Here is a 20424-nt window from a genome sequence, read left to right on the forward strand (position 1 = left end):
CTGAATTTACTTCCTTTAATAGCTCTATAATGTTTGTATATGATGGCATTCCCTTCTTTCTGATTTGATTGATGAGGAGAGAAGGTTTAATGAAGTCCCAGATATTAGCCAGGCAAGTTTTTTTTCTATTTGTTTTAGGTTAGTCATTTTAATTGTATTGAGTAATTAGAAGGTACACACAGCCAGGGGAGCTTTGTTCTGATAATTGCTCAAGAAAACCCATTCCCTATCTGCTGTTGCTTTGTGTTAAGACACTTCTCCCTCTAGTGGCAATAGTAAGCACTTTGACTTGGCAGTAGGCAAGGTGTAATTGCAATATGACAAACTATGCTTAAGGGACTATCTTGTAAATACTTTAGTTTGGAGTTTGGCGTTATTTCATTATATATGTGTGCTTTTTTTTTTTCCCTATGAAACTTCCTACCTCTTTTTTACCCCCTGAAGTGCTTTGGGCTTTGGATGGAAAAATATTGCGTGAGATGTTTATTAAAAAAAAAAAAAAAAAAAAAAATCACAGTGCATCCTGGGTAATGTTTTGCAGCTTGACTTAATTTTAGTCATCTGTTTTAATTACCTATTTATAAAAATGCTTTTGCATTTGTAGACATTATTTAATACTTTGGAAGAAGCACCTCATTTGAAATAAATAAATAAATTGTACTTATTTTAAATAGTCCATGTAAAAGATCTTAAAGGTAATTAATGTAGGTCTCTTAAGTAAGACAAAAGTGATCTTTCCAAGTCTGATGAAGTGATTTGTTTATTTAACTTCCCACTTCGGCTGAATCCTTCAGAGTCTAATAACTTTTTTTAAAAACATGGTTTGGCAATTTGTGTCTAGCTACAAAAACCCTTCTTCCAAAAGAAGCAATTTAATAACCGGCTTTCTTAAAATTACTTTGAGGAAGGAAGACTGTATAGGGGGTTGGTGTTTTGTTTTATGTTTATTTCAGGGTAATCATTCTTTGATAAATTGTGTAATCACTGACTTAGTAGAAAAAGTATTATTGAACTCCTGGGTTGCAATGACCATAAAAAGTGTATTTTCATATAGAGACTTGAGATGTTGTGAATAAATTATAAAGGAAACAGCTTATATGCTGGTCGAAGCCCATATGGACCAATTCATTTTGTGTTCAGTGCTTAATGTGGATGTACCATTAAAAAAAAAAAATGGTGAGGGGAGCCTATTGTGCCCTTTTGTATGAGTCTTTTAAAAATCTGCCCTAAGAGTACTTTGGGAGGAAATCAGATAGAGCACTGCATCCATTGAATGAGATTGGGTAGCATCAGCGTGGCATTTTTAAAGCCCAGTCCCAGCTTCCCTAGATGTCGCCTTGTAGTTTGCTTTTTCTATCCCATATTCTTGCTGGGAACTTGATTTGATGTTACCATATATCTGAAGGTCCCCGTCTCCCCCCTCCCTGTACCCCCCTGTACTGCCCCCCAATCGCTGCCCATTTTCATTATACCGTATCTTGTTTTGCTATAGGGCTGCTGAACAGATTTCTTAAGCAGCTTTTTGCAAGGTTAAAAGAATGCAGCCTGGTAACAAGTTTGTGTCATTTTAAATATATACCTTCTAGTAAATAAGGAGAAGTCTGGCAATCAATCCCTTTTAGTGTGTTATATGTTTCACCTGACAACTAAACCTTCTATTGATTAGCCATTACTTTGTTAGATAATCCTATGTCATTGAATCCATTGTAAAAAATTAAACTCTTTAAAATGTTTTACCCTAGCAGCACTGTGAAAATTGAAAACTTGTTCAGAATTACAGCCTGCTTTCACAAAGAAGGTAGTTTTCTTTCAGCAAGGCATCTTACTGGTTTATGCTTATGTGCTTTATATGCAATATAAAAACGTATTAAAGTACTCCAACGCAAAATTCTCTGCCTCTGATTCAGCAGTGAGGCTACCTTTCCGAATGTTGCATGGGGACAGAGCGTATCTTGCCAGTGGCAATTATACTCACTAGTTTAATTCTAGCCTGGAAGAAGTCTTAGTAAAATATTGAATGTAAAATACTGAATTTTTTGGCCTTTTTTTTCCAGGGTGATCTTAAGACTGTGACAAGTTTTAGTTTACTAATCTATGTGACTTTCTTGGGAGGTAAACAAGATCATATGCCCATTTTACAGATGGGATGTCTAGAAAATAAAAGCTTATGCATAGCCTTACTCTAGAAACTCCTGCAGGACTAGAACTGGTTTCTTGAATCTGTCTAATGTTCCTCTGAGTGTCTTCTATCCATTTCTGAGGGGAAAAGGAATTGTCTAACCTACCATAACTATTTTTTCCTAGAAAATAGCATATTTTTATTAATTATGCAAACGTTTAGTCCTTTTTCCTCTAAAATATTAACTGCATACTTTTACATTTTCACTGAAGTAAAGTTTTCATACAGTGAACTGCATAGATATTGTATAAGTCAGTGAGTTAATGATGAGTCTATCTACCTGTGTAACCACCACCCTCATCAAGCTATAGAACATTTTCATTACCCAAGAAAGTTTCCTTGGTCTCCTTCCCAATCAGTTTTCCCATCGCCAGTGAATCAAAAACTGGTCAGCTTACTCTCATAGGTTAGTTTCACCTTTTCTAGAATTTCATGTAATAGAATCATAGATTTTTGGAGTCTGACTTTCACTCAGTGTAATTTTATGACATCCATTTTATACCACTGATTCAGTAGTTTATTCTTTTTTATGATATATCTGTTGAATAAGTACATTATAGTTTGTTTTCCATTCTTTTGATGGACACCTAAGCTGCTTGCATTTTTGTAAGTGAAGTTGCTATGGATGTTCTTATATAAAGCTTTCTTAGTGAGCATATGTTGAATACTTTTTGATGTGCTTATTAGCTATTCAGATATTTTGTGAAGTATCTGTTTTAAGTTTTTTGCCATTTAAAAAAATTGCATTGTCTTATTGAGTTCTGTTGAGTTCTAGCTGCTGGCTCTGTGAGATATGTGTTCTGTGTTTTCTCATAATATATGGCTTGCTTATTCATGGTGTGTTTTGATGAAAAGTTTCTAATTTTTGAATGAAACCCAGTCTGTCAATCATTACCCCATGATTTGTACATATTCTAGGTTTTCTTCCAGAAGGTTTGTTAAGTTTTAGCTTTTACCCTTTAGTCCATCTCAAATTAATTCTTATGAGTGCTGTTCATTATTTTACCTACACTTTTTTATTCAGTTGTTTTGACACCATTGTTGAAAAGTCTTTTCTTTCCCCCAATGAATTCCAGAAGTGTCGTTGCCAAAAATCAGTTGGTTGTACAAGTGTATTCTATTTCTTTCTCTCTCTCTCTCTCTCTCTTTTTTTTTTTAATATTTATTTATTTTGAGAGAGAGAGAGAGAGTGGGGAGGGGAAGGGGGGTGCAGGAGACAGAATCCCAAGCATGCTCTGCATTGTCAGCGGAGAGCCTGATGGCGGCACTCCATCTCATGAACCCTGAGATCATGACCTGAGCCAAAATCAAGAGTCTGACACTTAACCGACTGAGCCACCCAGGTGCCCCCAGTGTAGTCTATTTCTGCACCTCCTGGAAAACAGGGTGCTGCTGGGATGCAGAGCAAAGGGTAATAGCAGCTGAGGCACTGACCAACCCCTACTTCAAATCCACACAGAGGACGAGCTCAAAGTACCTTTTCTTTTTAGAAGTGTCTATCCTTGCACCAAATACTACACTGTCTTCATCATTGTAGCTTTAGTAAGTCTTGAAATCAGGTAGTGTGTGTGAGTCTTCCATGTCCTTTTTTTTTTTTTAATTAAAAAAAAATTTTTTTTAATTTATTGTTGAGAGAGAGAAACAGAACACAAGGCGGGGGGTGGGGGGTGGGGTGGGGAGGCAGAGAGAGGGAGACACAGAATCCGAAGCAGGCTCCAGGCTCTGAGTAAGCTGTCAGCACAGAGCGCAATGGGGGGCTCGAACCCCTGAACCGTGAGATCATGACCTGAGCCGAAGTTGGATGCTCAACTAACTGAGCCACCCAGGTGCCCCAAGTCTTCCGTATTCTTAATTTTAATATTATTTTGGCTATCATAGATACTTTGCATTTCTATATAGATTTTAGAATCAACTTAGTTTCTTTTAAGAAGTCTGGGTTTTGATTTGGATTTTATTGAAACCATGTATCCAGGGGCGCCTGGGTGGCTCAGTCGGTTAAGCGGCCGACTTCGGCTCAGGTCATGATCTCATGGTCCGTGAGTTCGAGCCCCGCGTCGGGCTCTGTGCTGACAGCTCAGAGCCTGGAGCCTGCTTCTGTTTCTGTGTCTCCCTCTCTCTCTGTCCCTCCCCCATCCGCGCTCTGTCTCTTTCTGCCTTTCAAAAATGAATAAATGTTAAAAAAAATTAAAAAAAGAAAAAAAGGAAAAAAAGAAACAAAAAAAACCAAACAAACAAACAAAAAAGAAACCATGTATCCATTTGAGTAGAATTAACCTTGCTGTAATATTGAGTTTTCCAGTCTGTAAACATGGTATATATCTGCATTTAATTGTCTTTCTAAATTTTTCTGAGCAATGTTTCTTAGTTTTCAATGTATATTTCTTACTCAGTTCTAACTCTTTAATCTTTTTTCAGTGCTATTGTAAATTTTTTTCATTCTCTAATTGTTTGTTGCTAGAAAATATAAATTGATTTTTGACTCTTGACCTTATTTCCTATCATTTGTTACTAAAGACAGTTTTATTTTTTCTTTTCCAACATATTTGCCATTTGTTTCCCTTTTTTGCTTTATTTGAATGGCAGTGGCCTCCAATATAATGTTGAATAGATGTGGTAAGAGAACATCTTTGCCTTCCTTGTCCCCAATCTCAGAGGGACTGTATTTGGTCTTTCACTACTAAGTATGATGTTAGTTAACATTTTTTTAGCCACTCTTTGTGGGATTAAGAACGTTCCCTTTTATTTCTAGTTTGCTGAGATTTTGGTTTGTTTTTGTTGTTGTTATTGTCATCATGAATGGGTGTTTAATTTTGTCAAATGCTCCCATCCACACTTATTCTGTTAATATGGTGAATTACATTAATTGAATTTATTAAGACTTTTTGTGTCTGTGTTCATGGGGGATATTGGCCTGTAGTTTTCTTTCTAATGTCTGTGTCAGTTTTTGGTGTTAGGATTATGATGCCCTGATAAAATGAGATGAGAAGTCTTCTCCTCCTCCTCTGTTTTCTAAAAGTGTTTGTGTATAGTTCTTGTATTATTTCTTTCATATTATTTAATAGAATTCACCAGTGAAACCATCTGGGTAGAAGTTTTCTTTATGGGAGGATTTTTTAAAATTTATGTGGAATAATTTTTTATTACAATTTTAATTTCTTTAATAGATGCAGAGCTATTCAGATTTTCTATTTCTTATTGTGTCAGTTTTGGTAATTTATGTTTTTCAAGAAATGTACCTTATTCAACAGATTGCAGGCTGTATTTTTTTATTTTAATACTGAGATTATCCCATATTGGGTTACTAAAAGCCCCTTTAAGCTGGCATCATTCCCCTCTGACACATCGCCATCATTCCCTGCAGATCTCCAGGTTCATCTTGTATTTTCACCGTCCAGTCCTGTAACCAGCCATTTCTCCAGAGAGCTATGGTTCCTTTTAGTGTAAAATGGTATCTAGAAGCCAAGATTTTTCATCTGGGTTTATATATTTGAAAACCATGAATTCACATTGGTACCTTCAATTCCAATTCAGCACCACAGAGTTTGTTCTAGAGCTCTTCCTTTTCATATTTATAATTCTCTTTTCTAATTGTAAGAAACCTGGTTTGAGATTTTTTTTTTTTCCTTTCAGCAATTTGAAAATGTTATTTCTTGTCTTCTAGCCTTTGTTGTTTATGGTGGAGAGTCTGCCTTTATTTATATTGTTGGCTCCCATGTATGAAGCATCCATCTTTTTTCTTTGGCTGCTTTCAAAGTTTTGTCTTTATTGGTTTTCAGCAATTTTGACTGTGTGTAGTTCTTGTTATCTTTGTATTTAATCTCCCTAGAGTTTGCTGATCTTCGATCAGTAAGCCAGTGGTTTTCACCAAATTTGAGAAATATTTGATCACTATTTTTATAACTTTTGTGCCCCATTCTCACTTCTCTTCTGGGTTTCCAATTATACATATGTTAGATTATTGACACTTATTCCACAGATAACTGAGACTCTATTCATTTCTTTTTCTTTCACTGTCTCTATTCTCCAGTTTGGATAATTTCAGTTGATCTGTCTTTTTAGTTCATTGACTTTTTTTTCCCTGCTATCTCCAATCTGCTTTTAAGCCCATATAGTAAATTTTAAATTTCAGATAATACACTTTTCAATTGTAGTTTCTGTCCGGTTCATTTTGGATTTTCATTTTTTTCTGGTGAAAATTTCTGTTTATTCATTATGACTGTCTTTCATTTAAGATGTTGAACATTCATTATAGCTTCTGTAAAGCTTTTATATGCTGATTCCCATACAAGACCATCTCAGGGTCATTTTTTATCCTTTTTTCTCTTGACTATGGGTTCCATTTATCTGCTTTTTCTCATGTCTAGCAGTTTTTTTATTATATTGTAGAATTATAAATGACTAATTGCGATGACCCTGGATTCTTTTATCTAACACCGATTAACTTACTGACTGATCACATGACTTCATAGAGTCTTGGTTCCATGTTTGTTAGGGCAAATATGTTTTCATTTTGCCCTTGGTCTTAAGGTAGATCCCTTACTCCTTAGACTTACTATTTATTCTCAGTGTAGGGTTTTCCAACTTTTCAGTGGAAAGTTTGAGATGCCTATCAAATTCCTCTAACTTAGTAGGAATCATATTCTAAACTATGTCTCCCCTCATGGGCAGCAGCTAGAATCTCAGCTTGGATCTTTCAGTCTTCTGTCATTTTCCACTGGAATCCTTAGAGTGTCCCATTCATGTATGTAGTTTGGAGATTAGCCATGGATTTGAGGGGAATTTTGCCTCCCCTGTGGGTCTATTTTCTATGATTTCTCTTCTCAGTCTCCAGCCACTGTGGCAGTCCAGAACTCCATCCTTTGACATATCAAGCCAATAGAATGGCTTTCTAATTGAATTTTAGTCACCCTGTACCAAGTAGATTGGTGAGTACCCTTAGGGAAAAAGCACATAAACAAGGATGTTACCCAGTGTGATTCTCCTCTTTCAAGGTCAGTCCACACCCTTCCTCCCCCTCTTCTTCACCTACCCTCCCCCTCCCCTGGTTCCTGACTAAGTCAATCTCTGGTGCTTTTAAGTAGTAATTTTAAAATATTCCCCCCCCCCTCCGCCATGGTTTATAATTGTTGCCTTATGAGGGTTAATCCCATATAAATATCTCTACCATTTTTGGAACTTGAGCTCTGTGGCTTACAGTTTTTATGTTATTCAGTATATACTAGTTACTTCATAAGTGTCTTTTAAAAATATAGGAAGTTTTATTTAAAGACTTTTGTGTTGTCTGTACATGCATAATGTTTGCGGTATTAGTAGCTGCAAAAGAAGTACTGAATCCTGAGCCCAGAAGATTCACGTACCAATACCTGCTTACAAATGATCCAATTTATTCCTTTGAAATATGTTTTGAAATAATTTCAACTTAAATAATATAAGAGTAAAATAGTTCAGTGGATAAATTTTTAAAGTTTAACTTGTGTAAATGGAAAACCAATTTTATAATACTTTTTCTCTGTTTTCTTAGATTTTTTTTACCTACACCTTTCCAAAGAATTGACCAAAAATGAATAACTTAAAATATCTATGCATCCATTGCTGACATAAATAAATAGGAGAAATCATGGCTCTTCCTCACAGAAAACATTCCATTTAATAAATGTGGAAGGAAAGAGGGAAAATCACCCTCAGGGGAAAAATCACCATCAGGGGCACCTGGGTGGCTCATTTGGTTAAGCATCCAACTCTTGATTTCAGCTCAGGTCATGATTTCACAGTTTGTGAGATCAAGCCCCCATCAGACTCCATGCTGTCAGCTTGGGATTCTCTCTCTCCCTTTTTCTCTGCCTCTCCTCTGCTGTGCACATGCTCTCTCTCAAAATAAATAAACATTTTATAAAATTTAAAAAGGGGCATCTGGGTGGTTCAGTCAGTTAAGTGTCCGACTCTTGACTTCTCTGCTCAGATCACAAGCTCGCAGTTTGTGGGTTTGAGCCCCATGTCAGGCTCTGCACTGTTAGTGGGATTCTCTCTCTCCTCTCTCTTGTGTGCACATGTTCGTGCTCTCTCTCTCTCTCAAAATAAATAAACTTAAAAGAATAAAAATAAATTTAAAAAAAAATCACTGTCAGAACACTACACTAAAAATTACCATAGGCAAGATCTACCAGTAGATGCTAAAATTAGCAGGCTGAAGTTGAAACGGAAACAGTATATTTGCATAGTCTCAATATTTCCCCCAATATATTTAGTAATTCCCAAAGGAAGAATAATAAACTTATAATGGAAAATCTTGTCAGACATGACCTTAGGCAAGTGATAAAGGTTAACATCACTATAAATACTTATTAACATACCTCCTGACTTACTTGATGCATTGAGAAGGGCACATCTCTTATGTGGTATTATTCCCAATAATGTATAACTTCCATCTGATCGTGAGAAAACATGAGACAAAGCCAGATTGAGAGGCATTATATAGATTAATCAGTTCTCTTCAGAAGTGTCATAATCATAAAAGATAAGACTGAAATTGTCACAGATTAGAGGATACTAAGGAGACATGGTAACTAAATTCAATGTGGGATCTTAGGTTAGATCCTGAACAGAGGTTCTGCCTGGGTAGCTCAGTTGGTTAAGGGTCTGACTCTTGGGTTTGGCTCAGGCCATGATCTCACGGTTCATGAGTTTGAACCCTGCATCTGTTACGGAGCCTGCTTGGGATTCTCTCTCTTAATTTCTCTCTGCCCCTTTCCCCAACTCAAAATAAACCGGGGCGGGGGGTGGGGGGAGATCCTGAATAATAAAAGGATATTGGTGAGAAAAGTGGTGAAACTAAAAATAAATTCTTTATATTGTACCATGTTAATTTACTTAACTTTGGTAAGTCTTTTGTGGTTACATAAGACATTAACATAAGGGGAAGCTGGGGGAGGGTATACAGGAACTTATTTTTGCAACTACTGTGTAAATCTAGAATTTAAAAAATGGATTCTTTGCTATTGTTGGTTATGAGAGATTGCTTACGTCTTTTTTAAAAAAAATTTTTTTTAACGTTTATTTCTGAGACAGAGAGAGACAGAGCACGAGTTGGGGAGGGGCAGAGAGAGAGGGAGACATGGAATCAGAAGTAGGCTCCAGACTCTGAGCTGTCAGCACAGAGCCCAACGTGGGGCTCGAACTCACAAACCGTGAGATTATGACCTAAGCCGAAACCAGTCTCTCAACCAACTGAGCCATCCAAGTGCCCTGAGATCGCCTGTGTCTTAAGATTTTTCTCTTTAATTCCAACACATATGGTTCTCCAGCATAGTAGTTCTCAAAGAGTGTTCCTAAACCAACAGCATTCATATCAACTGGGGATTTGTTATAAATGCAAATTCTCAGAAGCCTGGGGATGGGACCTAACAATCTGTGTTTTAACAAGCCCTCCAGATGACTCTGATGCATGCTAAAGTTTGAGAACCATGATTTGTACCATCAATTAAAACTTAGACTACAAGAAAACATTGTTTTACTATATTGGCCAGTTATTAATAATGTTTGCTTACCATTTTTTCAGATTATGGTAAAATCCATGTAACATAACAACCTCTTAATCATTTTTAAATGTACGGTTCAGTGGATTAAATATATTTACATTATTATGTAATTGTCACCACCATCCATCCCCATAATTCTTTTCATCTTGTAAAACTGAAACTCTATACCAGCCTCTGGCAACCACTTATCAGTATTTATCTTTTTATAACTAGCTTATTCCACCTACCATAATGTCCTCAAGGTTCATCCATATTGTCCTATATGTCAGAATGTTCTTCCTTTTTTTTTTTTTTTAACTTTCTTTTAATGTTTATTTATTTGTTTTGAGAGAGAGCGAGACAGAGAGTGAGAGAGCAGGTGAGGGGCAGAGAGAGAGGAAGAGAGAGACTGCCAGGCAGGATCCGTGCTGTCAGCACAGAGCTGGACGCAGAGCTCGATCTCATGAACCATGAAATCATGACTTGAGCCAAGATCAAGTGTCCAGTGACTAACCCACTGAGCCACCCAGGTGCCCCAGAATGTCCTTCCTTTTTACGGCTGAATACTATTCCATTGATGTACATGCCACATTTTGCTTGTCCCTTCATCTGTTAGTGGATATTTGGGTTGCTTCCATGTGAATAATGCTGCTATGAACATGGATGTAGAAATATCTTTTTAAGACTGCTTTCAATTCTTTTGGGTATACATCCAGAAGTGGCATTGTTGGATCATATGGTAATTCTAATTTTAATTTTTTGAGGAACCATTACCATGCTGTCATCCACAGCAGCTGTAACCTTTTACATTCCCACCGGCAGTGCTCAATGGTTCCAATTGTTCCACATCCTTGCCAACACTTACTGTTTTCTGTTTTTGTTTTTGTTTTTAATTTTTTTAACGTTTTATTTATTTTTGAGACAGGGAGAGACAGAGCATGAACGGGGGAGGGTCAGAGAGAGGGAGACACAGAATCTGAAACAGGCTCCAGGCTCTGAGCTGTCAGCACAGAGCCCGACGCGGGGCTCGAACTCACGGACCGCGAGATCACGACCTGAGCTGAAGTTGGCCGCTTAACCGACTGAGCCACCCAGGCGCCCGTTTTCTGTTTTTTAATAGTAACCATCTTAGTGGGTATGAAGTGGTATCTCATTGTGGTTTCATTTCTGAGCTGATGTGCTTGTTGGCCATTTGTATTTCTTCAGAGAAATGTCTGTTTAAGTTCTTTGCACATTTTTGAATAGCTCTATCACCTTCCAGCAGATCACTGCTGCTTACATACTTGTTCATGAGTTCATCATTGGCTCTTGTGGGCTCTCACTTTCTTTGCTTCCTGTTGTCTACCTTGTTTCCAGTTCGCATAAATCTGGAATTTATACATAGGTCTATCTGTACGTTGATTTTGAGAAATGGAACAAAATTTGAAAACTGTATATGACAGCATTTTAATATTTAAACCTGTTTCCAAAAAATTCTCATTACAGACTTACAACAGCTGTGCCAGACTCTGCTTAAACCAAGAAACAGTATGTCTAGCAAGCACTGCTATGAAGACTGAAAATTGTGTGGCCAAAGTAAGTAATATTACTCATCAATATGTATTATACCGCATCTTAACAGTGCTTTATCTGTAAACATCTTTATATCATATTGCTATTAAAGATCATCACAAGATTTTATATTTAAAAAAAAAATACAGGAGACATCATTTTATCCAAAGCAGATTGCAAGTTGGAGTCTCCATCTTTTCAGTTGCAAAAGAATCTTTTGATTATGCATTCTGGTCACACTTCAGTCGAATTCACATTTGTTACTTGACACTAGTTATGGATTATTACAAATAAATAAGATTCATGAAAGAAAATATACAATTACTTTCATAAGGTTGTTCATGGGTTTTAAATGTAATTAAGTATAGGGTATCCATTGCAAGGATTGTGAGATACACTATAGAAAATCCAGTTATTATAATACTATTATTATTTATTGAATGGCTAAAGATAGAAATATTGCTTTTGGTGATTTTGATCTGAGTGTACAAGTATGTTTTATCGTGCATATGCTCTACCTTTTCTCGTGCACAAAATGTATGTATATCTACAGAGATAAAATTAATCACACATTAGAGATCTTCTGATCTAATAATTACATTAACTATGGCTCAAATCTTTCAAGTATCTCTAATTAGTTAGGAACTTTGACCTAAATTTCGATATCAGCCATTTTGATTATTCCAGGACTAAGTAAAATTCCAGTATGGGCTCGGTTTCTAGACTTTTACTTTGCATATATGCAAAATTATTGTTTTAATAGCTATTCAGGGATTTGTCACTGTTACAACATTTCCAACTTTAACTACTTTAGTTTAGTCTATCTTATTATACTAAGGCTTTCAGTTACTTGCTATTATTATTAGAGCCAGACCTGGTAATCAGGTAGTCTCCATCCTTTACTAAAAAATCAAAGGACAGCAATATTTTTTATTATTTTTATTTTCTTTCTTAAAACATAGTCACTGGACCTACTTAATCAACTGAAATCATACTAACTATAACCATTAGAAATGATCCATATAATAAGTGTCAGAATTTATTTAAAATTATAGTTTAAAAAGTTGGTTAAGTGTCTCCTAAATTAGAGTGTCTAGTAACTTGCTGTAAAATATGAAAATAATAAATTACATGTATTTATTTTTTCAGCCATTTAGTCACAACTAACAAGTGCTAATTGACCCTATTTTGTGTCTGGCATTTGTACATTGAAATGGGGGACCAATTATTTGGGCCTCTAAAAATAATCTTCCTCCTTTTTGGCCACATTGCTCAGTTTCATCACAAGTGGGTGACTTCTGGCTAAACAAGGTAAAATCTTAGCATGAGCACCGATCCAAGGACAGGGTGACAATTTTAATGAGTTTCATTGAGAGCTGGCCAAGTGAGCATCTGTTCCTTTTGTTTCTCCATACTTTGTAAGCCAGGATTTCTAAGCTATATAGTCATGTTGGTGTGTGTCTGTATGATGTGTTTTGTTTTGTTTTTCTCCCACCCTGTACTTCAGTGGTGCATGGTTAGAAATCTTCTGGCATCTGGCACAATGGCATAATTTCTTCTGTGCTCTTGGGTGAGGAAATAAGTTTGCTCATTGCTGCTCATCTGTCTGTTTCCTTTGCTCCCAGATGGTGACCCTCTCATCCCACTCTTGCTTATTTTAACATTATTCTGACACTTAGATCCTTTCATCGTCTCCTTAAATACCCTAATTTAATAATGATTTCTATCATTTCCTGTTGGAACCTACCTAACTTTCTGGTTCCTTTTGTTGGCCCACATCCTGGCTTCTGGTTCATTGCTTCAGATTTGAGCCAAATAATTAGTTGATCAATGGCAAATAAAAACACGTAGCTAAAATTATGTCTTTCTTGTAACAGCCTCCAGTAGGTACCAGTAACATGAGTTTTCTATTTCCCTTCCGTAAGAGTTTTCCCTTTTCTATTTACATATGTTATGTGTACCTCATGATTCTGTGCTGTTTCTGTTGGCCTCATTTATTGCTTGACCTGTGAAAGGTAATGACTTGCCATTATTTTTGTAGGTCTACAAGCTTGTCCTGTTTCCTGCTCTTCACCTTTAGCCCTTAACTGAGTAGTTTCATCTGCTACATTTGATATGGCTGCAGTGGTTTTTAACTTTGTACAGGTGTCCGTTGTTGATTCAGACCGTACTCCCGAGTGGCCTGGAATGTCCAACCATCTCCATGTGAGAGCACCTATAATATAGTGCTGTCAACCATTTTTTCCTCTAGCGCAAAGCAGCTAATTCTGATGAGTGACTTTGATTTGGGTGAAAATAGTAGTTACTATTATTGAATATTGTTTATTATGAGTTTTAGAGAAGACATCAATACCAGTTATTCCCTGAAAAACAGCAAAGTTGTTAAGTTCAGACCCTGTAGTACATAGTATGTGACTCTTCTTTGGCAGAAATAGCTTACAATAAATGTTTTATAATAGGTCTATGAAAACGGGCCCATTCGTCCTCTTTAGAATACAAGAAAACAAAGTGGTAAGAAAAACTACGGCCACTCTAGGTTAATAATAATCTGAATCTCTAACTTGAAGAATGAGACCTAGGAAAAGATTTAAAAATAAAAATGGGGTCATTTTATCAGTATAACCTGGTCTAAGTAACATTTGGAGGCATTGAAATATCTTTTATTTTCTTCCAAAGCCGCCTTTTCTTTCTAATTATAGGTCTGTAGTTCATGAGATTTGTTTGGAACATGACGAGCTCTGTATTTATTGTAGCTTTAAATGGACAGTCATTATTGACTGCCAGCTTAGTCTTTAAAATCAATAATTACATTGTACCTAATTGTCAACCTTCATGATGTTTTTTAATTGGTAAAGAAAGCTAACTAGAAAAATGAAGAGCATTACTTTTTTATGTTGTTGGTGACTTTATATTTATCTTGTTGGTGACTTTATATTTAAATATTACTGAAAATTTAAATTTCAGTAATACCGACATACCTGCCCAGGTGGGAGAAGTTATGCCTCTTTATGTTTGGAAAATAAACCTCTTCAGTAGTCCTTTGTAGATGTTCTGTATTGTAGTTGTTTGTTGTTACTGTTTTTTACTTGAGACTAATAATCTGTTTGCAACTGACTGAGACAGAAAAATGTGATGTTCCTTTCCACTCACTCCAGATTTTGATAGAAGACTTGTTTTATTTATTTCCAAAATTATATCCGCAGGAAACAAGCTGTTTAAATTCAGATTATGCTGAAGCAAAATGGTCCTGGTATGAGAAGCAACGTGCTGTTTTACGAGCACAGAGTCCCTTTTCTCATAACTGATTGATAGTAAATATTTTCCTGAAGAATTATTGCCAACCATGAACAGTGCAACTGTTTCACTTTTTTTCCGTGCTACTTGCTGTACCAGCCATTGTCGGTAATTAAGATCTACAATTCACAATGCAGACGTTTGCACTTCCTCTGGGTCTGCGCTATTTATAAGGCATTTCAGCTGTTCAGAGTTTCTTTTGAGTTTTAAACTACATGTTAACAGGCTTCTTTAACATACTGTTCCACAAGTAGCATGTCAGATGGTCCATTCTTTGCACAGGCCTCTCTGTCGGGTCTAAACATTAGCTTTGTGGAGAATATATTAACATGGAACCATATCATTGAGGCCAATAAGGTTGGAAAAACTCCGGCATGTTAATGTGTTACACATTAGGCATATTGCCGTTTCAAAAAGGCAGGAATAAAGTTCAGAAGTACTATTTTTTTTCTTTCATTTTACAGATGTTCATATGATTTTAATGAGTGTGAATGGGAGTTATAGAGAGGTTCTGAGAAATACTAGTCAAGTGACATTTCCCAGCTCGCTTTCAGGTAATAATAGAATAATAGAATCAAGGACCATTATTATAGACAAGAGTTTGTGTGTTTGTCAGATTAAAGATGCAAGAATACACCTTCTAGATGTACATGATATTTAGGAGTACTGACGAGGGACATCAAAATGGATCAGCTGATTGACGGCACATTTGTTGTATAATCATCTTCAGGAACCTTAAGTAGCATATGCCATTGGAGAGGAAACTGTAAACAGGAATCCTGGTCTATATTAATTCGATAAAATTAAAAGTCATGTTTAACCATTTCAAGAGCATTAATTTCAAAAGGAAAACAAAAAAAAGTCCAGACCCCATTGAGAATCTTGAACTATGCCCTTGAATGAGAGAACTGCCTATATAGTCTCCTTACTAACTGCACTCATTGCTAAACATACAGGAGATAGAAACAAGAAGCAGAAAGCTGTCAACAGAGTATGTGTAAAACTTTGCCTTGAGTGGATATCAGACTGGCTGTTAGAAGCCTAAAGTCAGCTGTGTTGATTCTACATGTTGGACACCAGCATCTTCCAGCAGAGCAGATCTGCAGAGAAAGGCAGACATGGGTTTCAGTGCTGATTCTTGATGGGCCCTTGAAGATAGAGCTTCAAAGCCTTTCCAAGGCAGTTTTATTGGCCAGAACCCAAAACTTTGTGTGGTTCTTTTGAACTACGTTGTTTGTGTAAACTTATTTTCCTTAGTGAACTCTTTATGAACCTTTTTTTTTTTTTTTTTTTTTAAAGATAGCAGCATTGGTTCAACTGTTGGGAACCACTAGATCTGACCGAGGCACTTCAAGATGCTAGAACCTATTCACATTTCTGTCTAGCCAGGGAGCTAATAAGATTAAGCCTGTCTTTGTGGATCGGTCTAGATTAGCAGGAGATGAGCCCAGTCAGTGTTTTCCTCAGTGAAAAAGGAAAGGTTGGGAGAGAGAGGGGTGAAGGAAGAAAGTTCTTCATCAAGAACTGACTGCAGCATTGCCTGCTGATGCATGTCGGATCACCCGCACCGAGAGATCACATGGCTTCTCCAAAAGTCAAACGATCAATTCGCCTCGTTTTGGCTCTGTACTTAATGCACAAACAGTGCGATCTGCGGGGCTGTAATTGCATTGTTAGGGCCAAGGAACAAGCCTGTGCCTTTTCAGCAGACAGCTGGCAGGGAGAGAGGCATGTTGTTAGGAAAGAGAGAGGCAAGGCAAATAAAATTACTGCTAACGCTCAGAGATCGGCAGGAGTCCTACTTGCCTAATCTTACCGGTGGGAGCAAGCGGCTGTTGTAATCCAATTATAGCAGCATAAGCAATTTGTTAGACACTCCGCATAATGTAACAATTTCCCAATAAACTCTGACTTGTAATAACGTCGGCAAGAGTCCGCATAAATCTGCCCGAATGGTGGGGGCTGGAGCGTTCGGCTGGGGGCTTGTAATTGGCGCCATCAGCACGTTTTGCGGAGTGCAGTATGGTGCAGTCTTTTAGTGCAGGAATTTTAAGGAGAAAAGCATGGCACACGTTTCTTAGAGAAAGAAAAGTGGCCATTAAAAGGGGAGCAGCAAGAAGGGCATACTCTTGCCTTCACATTACCTAGGAATCTTAGTGTAGAAAGAAAACAGGAGGAAGCCATGTTTCCTTCAGTACTAAAGTGGGGGAGGGGGAAGAGTGTATGGACTAAATTCCTTTATTTAAAAGGCGTCAGTTTCTATTATTTATACCCGCCTTTACCGGCCCCCCAAATGCTGTTCAGGCACCATTTAGTTAACATTTTTACAAAATTGTTCATAGCCAGGCGAGACTAAAAATGCCAAGTTTAAATCTTTTCTTCTAGAGTTTATCATTTTCTTTACAACAGGAAAATATATTTCCTTTGTGCCCAAAATAAATCTTTTAAAGATCTCATCTCATTGAATATCAAACCTTTCTGTAGAGTTCTGCCTTCCGGTTTAAGAAACCATCTCTTACTGAAGGGTTTAAAACCCAGCTTGTTTGCTTAGCTGGCTTTACTACATTGCTTATTTTCTATTCTGCAATATATTATGAATGTCTATGATGCTAGGATTAGGAATCTTTCTTGTTGAATGCTTACATTGTACAAAAATGCAGTTATTCTTATTTAAAACTGTACCTGTATGATCATTACAGAAATAATTTTGATTCCTAAGTCATAACATTTCTGTTTGGGAAAAATATTTGTTGTGTGGAGCAGAGTAGAACCTCCATTATTTATTGATTGATTAGGGTTGGTAGTCACAGAATCAAGTTTATTTATACAAGGTATAGGAGGTGAGGAGTGCTCATAGATCTGAGTTAATAGACAGATTTTCATGCTACTGAGTCTGTATTAAATGTTATCTGCTTTCTTATGCCAACCCAACTCTTCATTGTTGTTAATTTGTGTCAAAACAAAGCTTCTGAAATAAGAACAGGATTATTCAAAATACCATGTTGCTGTGGGTATTATTACAATAAATATTTACTTTCAGTATAAACATTTCCTTCCACTGAAGCAAATGCTGCCTTGTTTGACTGGAGCTACATCAATAAACTGCAGTGCCTCTAATAAAGCCACTCAGTGTCTGGGTTTAACTAATGGCTGATTTTCATGGCTTTGACAGTGAGCTGTGTGCGTTATTTTCTCCTGATATTGTAAAAATAATGAGAGCAAATTAGAACAATCAGTTTACACAGATAGCTCCTGATTGGAGGCGATGGGCAATATGGCAGCAGGTAATCCATCTTCGGGCTCTTGTCACATTAACTTCAGTAGTGTGAAAAGATCAGGTGGGGTAAGCAGGGATCCTGCCCAATCGGAACACTGAAATTAATGAGAAGAGCATTGTTCTGTGATCAACCTTTTAATTAGCAAGATTGGAAACGCAGGGAGTGAAGAAGGCAGCACCACAGCTGCACAATGCCAGGCACAATTCCTGAAAGGGGAAAGAATAAAAAGAAAAATCAGTGGGTTTTATATCACACTTCTCTTGCTGTATATAGGCATCGTGTTTCCATTCTGGAGCTTGTTTACAGACTTCAACAAATACTGCCTACTTTCCAAAGTAATATCATAAATATAGTTGATGTGTTTGTCATCTATAGGCTGTAATTCTTTCAGGGGTCATTTAGGATTTTGATTACCAGTATACTGTCTTTGGCATTGCATATTGGGTTTTAACTTTTGATTTTTTTTTTTTTTTAAATTAAGTAAGCAAAGAATTTACATTTTAAAAGGTCTGCTTTGTCGACCTCCCACCATTCAGCCCCTCCAATATGTAGAGTTTTTCTTGCAAGTAGCATCAGAGTTTTCTGGTCTGGAAAACTTTTGTCACTTTGAGTTGTTTGAAAGAGGAGCAAAGTCCAGGCAGGAAGCTATGGCATATTTAAATTGTGTCCCTTTCCTGATTCTGTTTATTAGGAAAATCACTGTGTCCCCTCCCACCCCGCCCCCCACCGTGCTGTTGACTTATCAGTGTTGAGGGTGTTATTTCAATTTATATAATTAAGAATTGAATATCAATAAAGTATGGTATTTATAGGAGGAAGAGAGGGTGAAATCTATGTAGCAACAGACTAAAGGCTGATTCATCCATTTAAAGCTCAGTTATACTAAAATTGAAACCTTGTTAATTATCGCTGTAATATTGGAAAATGTGGTATAAAGCCATGGAAGATATTAATGAGCCAGATTTTCTCTGCCAAATCAATGCCTGTTTTCTAGGCCTATTTTGACAGGCTTTAACTTTGGGGAAGGTATGAGGTTTTTAGTATTTTAATCTTTATGCTTTTAGTTGCTTACAGTGAAAGCAGAAATATAATGTAAGCTATGTAAATGAATCCAGTTATCTTCCAAGCATATATAAAATAAATTTGTTTTTTTTTATATTAACAATTAAGTGACTTAGACATTTATTTAAAGTACTAGTACATATGGGGCACCTGGGTGGCTCAGTCGGTTAAGCATCCAACTCTTGTTTTCGGCTCAGGTCATGATCTCGCAGTTCATGAGTTCAGGCTCCACACTGACAGTGCGGAGCCTGCCTAGGATTCTCTCTTTCCATCTCTCTGTGCCCTTCCCCTGCTCGTGTTCTCTCTCTCTCTCTGTCTCTCTCTCTCACAAAAGAAATAAATAAACTTTAAAGTAAAGTACTAATACATAAAAGCCAGTTATCAGGCACCCTTCTGAGTACAGAATTAACAATAAAGAGCCTGTTGTATGAAATATTGAGGTTAGGTGTAATATCTTTTATCATCATAGTTAATAGGACTTTCTTCATAATTCGTATAACTAATGGAGATTCTAGCCTTGCAACCTTAAGGTATTTACAGAATGTAAGTCCCTGATATTATAGCCCTATGTAAAACCCATAGAATAAAGGCACTTCACTACCCATCTCCCTAGTCCTCTCCCCACCCCCACCCCCCCAAATCTTTAGTATAGCTTTTGGAATTCTGTCAGAAACCTTATTTTTGTTTTTGTTTTTGTTTTTTGATTGATCACTTTTCCTGAAAATACTCTTATTCAGTATTTTAGGATCAGTGACTTAATACAAAATAGTTTCTAGGACTTCCCCTACCCCCAACACACTCTTTAAGAGAGTGGTGCTACTGTGCATATTAATATTTTAAAGCCCACTTGTTAGAATTTTGCATGATATTTTTCTATATTCCTTAATCTGAAGAAAAATTTTTTACTTACCGCTTTTATGGATTTTTGTGGCTGTTTATTCTCCTTTCTCCTAATTTGGCAGTTTCAGAAGCCTGGGCTCATAAGTTGTCCAAGGATATGTTCTTAGTCATATGGTGTAAATAGATCACTTACAAAGCTTGTGAAACCTGAGCTCTCCTTTTGAACCTTTCAGTACCCATGAGCTCAGGATCCATACATGTAAAATCTTATTCTTGTTTCATGACTCCAGCTTGTAAGGCAAATGAGCTATGAATTTAAATGACTATTCTACTCTATACCAACTTTCTACCAAATAAAATTGGTATTTTTCTCCTTTTTTCCTATGATTCTGGATTTCCATCTGACCTAGTGACCTTGCCAATATTTGTTCTTGTTAGAGTTCTTTTCCAGTAAGATCTGCTACTCAAGATTAGTGTTAAAATAGACGAGGGCATATTTTTTTATGTTAGTAATTACAGAAATGTCTAACTGGCTGAATGACCAAGAAACTCCTTTTTAGTTTCCTAACAGAGCTAGAATTACCAAGTCACCTTAAATTCTACTAATTCCAAGTCTCATCAGTCGGGTTCACTGTAGAGAATTTTTCATTAGTCTAGTCTTTTGGAGTTCTCGTGTGTGGAATCAGCTGAATCTCTGAGGCTATTA

At 36.7% G+C, this 20424-nt stretch overlaps 1 protein-coding gene across 7 annotated transcripts in view; it reads left to right on the top strand.

Moving 5' to 3' along the window:
* Positions 1–20424, top strand: part of BTRC (beta-transducin repeat containing E3 ubiquitin protein ligase) — a 184054-nt gene that overhangs the window by 105451 nt on the left and 58179 nt on the right. For all 7 annotated transcript variants that reach the window (XM_049646481.1, XM_049646483.1, XM_049646484.1 and 4 more), the window contains one exon: positions 11179–11268. In XM_049646481.1, the coding sequence (XP_049502438.1) occupies positions 11179–11268 (90 nt within the window). The remainder of the gene's footprint in view (positions 1–11178; positions 11269–20424) is intronic.

This window comes from Panthera uncia, chromosome D2, assembly GCF_023721935.1.
Source record: "Panthera uncia isolate 11264 chromosome D2, Puncia_PCG_1.0, whole genome shotgun sequence".
Lineage (NCBI taxonomy): Eukaryota > Metazoa > Chordata > Mammalia > Carnivora > Felidae > Panthera > Panthera uncia.